Source organism: Clupea harengus, chromosome 16 (assembly GCF_900700415.2).
Source record: "Clupea harengus chromosome 16, Ch_v2.0.2, whole genome shotgun sequence".
NCBI classification, from domain to species: domain Eukaryota; kingdom Metazoa; phylum Chordata; class Actinopteri; order Clupeiformes; family Clupeidae; genus Clupea; species Clupea harengus.
In genome coordinates, this window is record NC_045167.1 from 7,043,262 (window position 1) to 7,051,545 (window position 8,284).

General features: G+C 42.1%; 2 protein-coding genes across 2 annotated transcripts in view; both read left to right on the forward strand.

The window, feature by feature from the left end:
• ntn4 (netrin 4) overlaps positions 1-1,221 on the forward strand; it is a 19,535-nt gene extending 18,314 nt beyond the window's left edge. The window contains exon 11 of the mRNA XM_031583136.2: positions 187-1,221. Within this exon, the coding sequence (XP_031438996.1) occupies positions 187-323 (137 nt within the window). The 3' untranslated portion in view covers positions 324-1,221. The remainder of the gene's footprint in view (positions 1-186) is intronic.
• A 2,783-nt stretch (positions 1,222-4,004) lies between these two features.
• On the forward strand, positions 4,005-6,104 carry snrpf (small nuclear ribonucleoprotein polypeptide F). Its single transcript, XM_012841759.3, has 4 exons — positions 4,005-4,133; positions 4,586-4,711; positions 5,162-5,226; positions 5,847-6,104. Exons 1-4 carry the CDS (start codon positions 4,131-4,133, stop codon positions 5,911-5,913), a joined length of 261 nt encoding a protein of 86 aa, XP_012697213.1. The 5' UTR covers positions 4,005-4,130; the 3' UTR covers positions 5,914-6,104.
• Positions 6,105-8,284: the final 2,180 nt, after the last annotated feature.

An 8,284-nucleotide genomic window follows, 5' to 3' on the forward strand; every position in this document is an offset into this window, starting at 1 on the left:
TACATCTACACACAGCGCGCACACACACACACACACACACACACACACACACACACACACACACACACACACACACACACACACATAATTACCACAAATCAGAGCACTTACCTCTTACTTAGACCTGGCAAACAGCTTGGTGTTTTGGTCTGAGTTTATTTTGTGTGTGTGTGTGTGTGTGTGCAGGTGTGGAGTATTTGGTCGCGGGCCACATGGACAGAAAGAAGTGGCACTTCCTGGTCAACATGAAGAGCTTCGTGAAGCGGTGGACTGCCAGTCTCGGACGCAAAGTCCTCCAGCTCCTCAAGTCCAACTGTGCCTAGACAAGGAGAAGAGAAGAGAGGAGAGGAGAGGAGAGGAGGAATGGAGATGACGAAGAAAGGAGAGAAAAGGACTCTCGTGGCCACAGGGAGGAAAAGAAAAAACCTCACATGGATATATATGTATAGAGAGAGAGAGGGATGGCGAGAGAAAGAAAGAGAGGGACGGCAAGAGAGAGAGAGGGAGAGGGAGAGAGAGAGGGGGAAGGAGGGAGGGAGAGAGAGAGAGACTCCCGAAGACGGTTGTCGTAAATGCACTTTAACCCAAATGGGACAACACCGTCAGATTCCTGCTGGAACACAGACCCTCACACACAGACACATGCAATCACCCACACACTCTCATACTCACACACACACACATTCACACATTCCTCCGTAGTGTGCCACATTGCAGTATCACGCCATCAGAAATTATATTCCAGTTTTCTGGGCGATTGTGCTTCTGTGTGTCTGTGTATGCCTCTGTGTGTGTATGTGTGTGTGTGTGTGTGTGTGTTTGCGCATTGGTGATGGAGTTGGATTGTGTGGAAAGGCAAAACTTCATGATATACGTGTTGCAACTTTTTTTCTTTGGCAACAAATAACACACACACTCTCTCTCTCACACACACATACACATACAAAGGAGTTTCATTTATAAAAAAGTAATTATTAAAAAAGTCTGTTTTAAATTAAAAAAGCCATAAAGTCCATGTTGCCTTATTGAGGTAAGATCGAAGAGAATTTTGTACATAATGGTTGTTTTTATGTGTGTGTGTCTTCCTGTTTGTGTGTGTGTGTGAGAGAGTGTGTGTGTGTCTGTGAGTGTGTGCACTTCTAATGCTTCCTCTGTATAGAAGATGAATCTACTCATCAGTTGTTATATATGCATAGAAAATAAATTTTTCCAACAGCCCAATCAGAACCTGGAGCCCTTGTGAGCTCTGTGCATGTTTGTGTCTGTGCGCATGAGTGTGTGTGCATAAGTATGTGTGTGTGTGCATGCATGTGTTTGTGTGTGTGCGTGTGCATGAGTGTGTGTGTGTGTGTGTGCATGAGTGTGTGTATGTGTGCATGGGTGTGTGTGTGTTTATGTGTTCTTGTTTATGAGTGTGTGTGTGCGTATGTGTGCATGAGTTTGTGTATGTGGGCATGTTTGTTTGTGTATGTGTGTGCAAGAGTGTGTGTAGGTGTGCATGAGTGTGTGTGCAAGTGAGACTGAGTGTTTTAAAGTGCTTTAAATAAGGTCATGTCTAAAAGAGTGGATTTTGTGTGTGTGTGTGTGTGTGTGTGGAATGTTTGCCTTAGGGGAGAATGTTTTCCAACAGCTTCCTGACGGAGTGACGTAGATACAGCTATTCCAAACATTTTGAAGATGGCTCCCAGTGGCATGTGAATGTTTGTGTCTTTGCTTGAGTGTGTGTGTGTGTGTTTGTGTCTGTGCTTGAGTGTGTGTGTGTTGTTTTGTTGTTTGTTGTGCCCACACACACAGCTTTTAGTGTGTGTATTTGGGCATTTGTTTCAAACTTTGCAATGTGTTTATATTTATATCAAGCAACTGTATTGGTGTGTGTGTGTTTCAAAGAAAGTCTGTATTTATATTTTGGTCGATCTCTCTGTGTGTGTGTGTGTGTATGTGTGAGTATGTGAGTGCATACATGTAGTTCTGTGGTATATTTGTGTCTGTGTTTGTGTCAAACATAATTCTGTGTCTGTCTGTGTGTGTGTGTGTGTGTCTGTCTGTCTGTCTGTATGTGTGTGTGAGTGTGTGTATGTGTGTGTCTGTCTGTATGTGTGTGTGTGTGTGTGTGTTCACCCTTTTCTTTTTCTCCAGTCCCTGACCCTGTTTGACAGGGCATAAAGGGTGGAAGACATCCACCCATCCATTCATCCATTCATCCATCCATCCATCCATCAATCCATCCATCCAACCCATCCATCCATCTCTTTCTAATTGGCAATCTGTGGCCACTGGTCTGTTTAGACACACACACTGGTCGCCTCTCTGATGACCACAATAAACACTGACTGCCAGCCTATCCATGGGCCATAGTGTGGACGAGTGTGTATCTGTGTGTGTGTATGTGTGCATGTGTGTGTGCTTGTGATGGTGTTTGTGTGAATGTGGAGTGGAGTGTGCGTGGCAGGTGCATTTATGCCCATACTTGTGTGTGTGTGTGTTTATGCATGCATTATGTTGAAAGTGCGTGTTTAAACGAGTGTTTGCATGTGTGCATGAGCTTCTATGTGTGTGTGTGTGTGTGTGTGTGTGTGTTTGAGCGTGTCCATCTAGGCTGTTTGTGCGATTCTCTGGTCCATTTCATCTGTAGTATGCTAAACCAACTTCCTCTTGCAGAACTCTCATTGGCTAGTGTCACGAGCCCATGACAGTGTGGCCAATGAATATTGGGGGGAGAGGGGGGTAACCTTGCTATGGTTACAGTGGCGGCATCTTGGTTCTCTGTGACCATAATGCTGCTTTATCTTGTAAGTTATTGTTTCTCTCTTCTTCACATATAAACATGTGTAGTGTGTGTGTGTGTGTGTGTGCGTGTGTGTGTCTGTATGTTGTTCTATAGGGCCACGGGGAGACAGTCCATGGCTTGTTCTGTATAATGAAGTTTATTGCTTTTGTTCGCCAGCATTCCTGAGTTTTATTACTGAGAGCCACAGAGACAAAGCCCTGTTCAGAAGAGAGTGACCCATACATTTGCACACACACACACGCACACACACACACACACACACACACACAAAGCCACACACACACACACACACACAAAGCTCCTTTCCTTCCATTATGTTACATCACTTATACAGAGCGAGAGAATGAGATTGAGATGTCTTAATGTAAACTAACAGTGAAATATGAAGGGGATTTCCCAACATGTCGAACTGATCACAAATCTTAACCATATCCATGTCTCTCTCTCTCTCTCTGTGAGTGTGTGTGTGTAAGTAAGAGACAGAGACACTGTCCAATCCTGTGACTAACAGGGGTAATTAGAATGTATCTGTATGATATATAGCCCATGCAAATTAAGTAGCTATATTCAAATAGTATCTGTGCTCATGTTGAAGTGTGTGTGTGTGTGTGTGTGTGTGTGTGTGTGTGTGTGTGTGTGTGTGTGTGTGTGTGTGTGTGTGTGTGTGTGTGTGATACAACCTTAGAGTCTGAGCATGTGCCGACAGGTTGCTGTAGTTACAACCCAAGGCAACGATGAAAAAAAAAACCTGGGATTTGCCAATGACACACAGTCAAGGGTGGGCTGGGGGGAGAGGGGTGGTAAAGACATAAGTTAAATGAATCAGCTTTTCCATACCTTTGGTAAAATGAGTGGTTGAAAGATGGGACAGATCTTTCTTTCTTTCTCTCTGTCTCTCTCTCTCCTTTCTTTCTCACACACACACACACACACACACACACATAAGGGGGGGCACATAGTGATTAGACACAATCAGAGAGAGCAAGTGAATGAGAGAGAAAATGAGTTTGTGAGAGAGAAAGTATGCAAACAGATACCTTCTGACCAATAAGGTTTTTCTGGCTAATTAAAGCCATTCATGTATTAGATAATAACATACATTCATGAGAGAAAGAGAAAGAAAGAGAGAGAGAGTGAGAGACAAAAAATACCCTGTCGCGGGTGAATGGCCATGCCAATTCACTAGAGGGCGCAATAGGTTTTCTAAAGGCAGAAACAATTCCCAGGGTTAAAGGTTACACGGAAGTTCATTCGGCGGCAAGGCGTGAGGGTAATTCATTGTAGCCTGCAAAGAACAACAGTGTTAGGTGAAAATAGAGAACTTCGTCACATTTAAGCAGAAATGGTAAGTTTGTATGTAGGCTGTTGTATATTTACATTTTTGTTAGGAATCGTTGGGAAATAAACGCTGGATTGTGTTTGACGACTGTTCGTGCAACGTTTTCCCTACGTGTTGGCGATGCTTATTGCACAGTTGCTAGCTAACAGCCAGCAAGGCTTTTAGCAACTTCAGTTCCCGCATCGTGGAAGTTTTTTAGTTATTTTCTACAAAGGCATAACATGTAATATTAAAGATAACAACTCATGAATTGGTACAGAGCAGAATTGTAGTTCCTTTCTTACAGTGGACACTATCTATAACTTAATCTAGTTTAAAACGAAGATCTTTACCTAGCGAGGCATCCTTACATATGCAAACAGCGAAAGAACACATGCTGGAAATAATATTTGTTTGGCACTGTAGCGACCAATCACTTTCATGACCGAATTATTTCATGATCTTCTTTTCTATTGCAGAGTTTACCGCTGAATCCGAAGCCATTCCTGAACGGCCTAACCGGCAAACCGGTTATGGTCAAACTGAAGTGGGGAATGGAATACAAAGGTTACCTCGTATCCGTAGATAGCTACATGAATATGCAGGTAAGATCGATTCGTTTATTCAATACACTGCACATGATGCCCTTTCTATGGACACTCCAAGAACTAGCACCATACCATAATAAATAACATTGTAATCTTGACTTTTGAAATTATATTAAACGTGTTGCCCTGAAGTGGTTATATATGTATATTTAGTCTGTATTTTACTTCAAGGGAAACTTCGGGATTTTTCAGCGATCTACCTGTGTCTACCTCAATAACTGTAAAGAAACTGTCTGTCAAATGAGAAATTGAACTAGTTATTCTAGTCAATTGTCAATTGTAAAAATATGGACCCAAAAAGATCTAAAAAAAGGGGTCCATGACAGGTTGAAAAATCCCAAAGTGTCCCTTTTAGCGTGAAAGACTGGGTGAAGAACGCGTCTCTCTGTGCCATTTTGTCTCTGACTTCTCCTTAACTGCGGTTCTGTCTGTCCTTGCATCCTCCAGCTGGCAAACACAGAGGAGTATGTAGACGGAGCGTTAGCGGGACATCTGGGAGAAGTTTTGGTTCGGTAAGTTTCCACCGTGCACCTGTGGGTGTCTGCCCACCACCCCCTTCGGATGGATGAATAGATAGAGGATGGATGGATGGATGGATGGATGGATCAGGGCTCTCAAAATGGTTAGGCCAATGTCCCCAATAAAGCGATTCTGCTTAGGGCACCCACATTTTTGGCCCTGAAAAGCACAGAGGAAGAAAGACAATCTTAAATGAGATGCAGAATTATATTTATGATTGAAAAGTAAAAAAAAAAAAAAATTATTTCTGGAATATAGATAGAGCCCTGTCCATGGATATAGACAGATAGAGCCCTGTTCATGGATATAGACAGATAGAGCCCTGTCCATGGATATAGACAGATAGAGCCCTGTCCATGGATGGATATGTCTGTATGTATATATGAGAGAGGGAGAGGTAGAGAGAAAGAAAGGGAGAGGGGGAGTGGTGGGGTGATGTAGGGAGATGTAAAGAGAGGGAGGGGAGATGTAGGGAGATGTAAAGAGAGGGAGGGGAGATGTAGAGAGAGGGAGGGGAAAGGTAGAGAGAGGGAGAGAATCCCCGCAGGTACATTGTCAGCTAGTCAATCTCCACAGGTATTTTGTCATCACAAGTCCTTTGTCTGCTCCACAGGTGTAACAATGTTCTGTACATCCGAGGAGTGGAGGAGGAGGAGGAGGACGGAGAAATGAGAGAATGATGAAGACACATCACCCCCCTACACACACACACACACACACACATACCTACCACAACTGCTGAAATTACTTTTTTTTTTATGTCATTCTCTGTGGACTGTTTTTGACTGGTTTTGGACTGTTTCTTTAAAAATTGACTTTTTTGATGTTGTTGACCTTGAAAATAAATGATGGTGATTATGTTTTTCCTATATATGCTTGGGTTTTACTGATTGACTGTGACAGTAATGCAATGAGCCAAGGGGACTTGTAAATCAGTCATGAGGTGAAAAAAAAAAAAAAAGTTATTCAAGATTTACTCTTAGTTGTTAAAGATAGAGCACTGTTAGTTCTTCTGGAAGTTTGTGTGAGTGTTCCTTAAAGTGCAGTCCACGATTCTAATTCAGGACACTTTTTGTTAAATTCAGCAAAATGTCCCTCACGGTCTTCAAGCTGTCTGTTTAGTGTGTGAGCTCAAAACAACAGGTGTTCGTAAATGGGGAACAAATATAGTTGTTCAGATCGAACCATAATCAATTAAATCAATCAACACCATGCTTCAGCCGCTCAGAAGGTAGGGGTATAATCTGATGAAAGATTTAGAATACTGACTTTCAATCCTCTCTGATCTGACCTTGGCTGTTAAGAACGAATTCCAACTTTCCGTCATAATTTGTGGACTGCATCTTAAAAGACATTTGAAGAGGTGCCGTCACTAATGATCTGGCCAGGGTTTCCCAATAACGATGAATCCTAAAGGTTACGAGTGTTGTCTGCGAGCAATTGAATGGTCGTTGATATTTATTTATTTGTACACGCTTTTTCCAAAGAAGCACGTTACAGAAGCTCCTTGTGCAGCCCCATTTCAAATAGAAGGTTATTGTACTGCCCCATCTCAAGTAGAAGGTTCCTGTACCAGCCCATCTCAAATAGAAGGTTATTGTACCGCCCCATCTCAAGTAGAGATTTCTTGTACCGCCCCATCTCAAGTAGAGAGTTCTTGTACCGCCCCATCTCAAGTAGAGAGTTCTTGTACCGCCCCATCTCAAGTAGAGAGTTCTTGTACCGCCCCATCTCAAGTAGAGAGTTCTTGTATTGCCCCATCTTGAGTAGAGAGTTCTTGTACCGCCCCATCTTGAGTACAAGGGTAAGGGGCCTGGTGCTACAAGAACAGAAAGGACAAAGTGCACACATTACACATTTTAAACCATAGAGTAAATACACAGATGTTAGAGGAGGAAAGGACCTTTGATGGTGTTTATATCAAATTCAAAAGAGGCTTTATTGGGATGACCATAACGTTCTACAGTATTGCCAAAGCATTTGGGTTGGATATATAATAAGTGATTATAATAAACAATACATATATCTATACACAGGGTACATCAGAAGGGGAAAGGGAGAAGTGGGAACAATAATACAAATACATAATAATTATCATCAAGGGATTAACAACAACAGACATGAACATACATGAGTTTAATTAATTTATGGGCTGTCCCTCCGTTTATGGCAGGAAGTCACATATTGTGTTTAGCGAGGATGAGGCATTCCTCATTTTCTCCAGTGAGGTATGAAAGCCTCTCCTCACTGCTCGCCAGCAGGAACTCAGGGAGGACCTCACCAATCTTTTTTAAATAGTTTTGTCTTATGTCCTCATATTGTGTGCACTGTGTCAGGAAGTGCAGCTCTGTCTCTACTGTTCCTTGTTCGCAATGGAGGCACAGTCTGTTTGTCCTTGGGCAGCCAGGTTTGTCTGAGCCTACCCACCTCTCTGGCCAGGCTGTGTTCACTGAGTCTGTACTTTGTCAACGTGGTTCTCAGATTTTTGTCTGTGATCAGGGTCAAATAGGGTGCTAAAGTATAATTTCTGTTTAGGGCCAAATAGAATTGCATTTTACTTTGTGTTTTTGTTTGTGTTTTCCAATGGGTTAGGTAATTTTTAGGGATGCACCGATACCACTTTTTTACAAACCGATAGGAGTACGAGTATTTTTATTTGTGTACTTGCCGATACCGAGTACCGATACCGATACTTCTTAGATTTGGTCTCCATGAAAGTGCAATTAATTTGGAGGCAGATTTTATTTTATCCTCTGCAGATTATGTCAAGCATATAGTACAACATTAACAGAAGGCTATCCCAAGCCAAAAATAAACAGAGCTTTCTGGTTTTAACAAAAGAAAAAGCCTTCAAACAGACAATATCATCACATTAGACAAAATCCAAATATAACCAGATAAAGGCAATTCAATTTGCTGCATAGTTAACAACACAGTCTGCAAAAAGTGAACAGAACTATTACTGGATTAGCACAAGAGCACATTTCAGTTACAAAAGGATCAAAAGAGTCTCCTGCTCAAGTACACAAACAATCACTTAACCTATGTAGC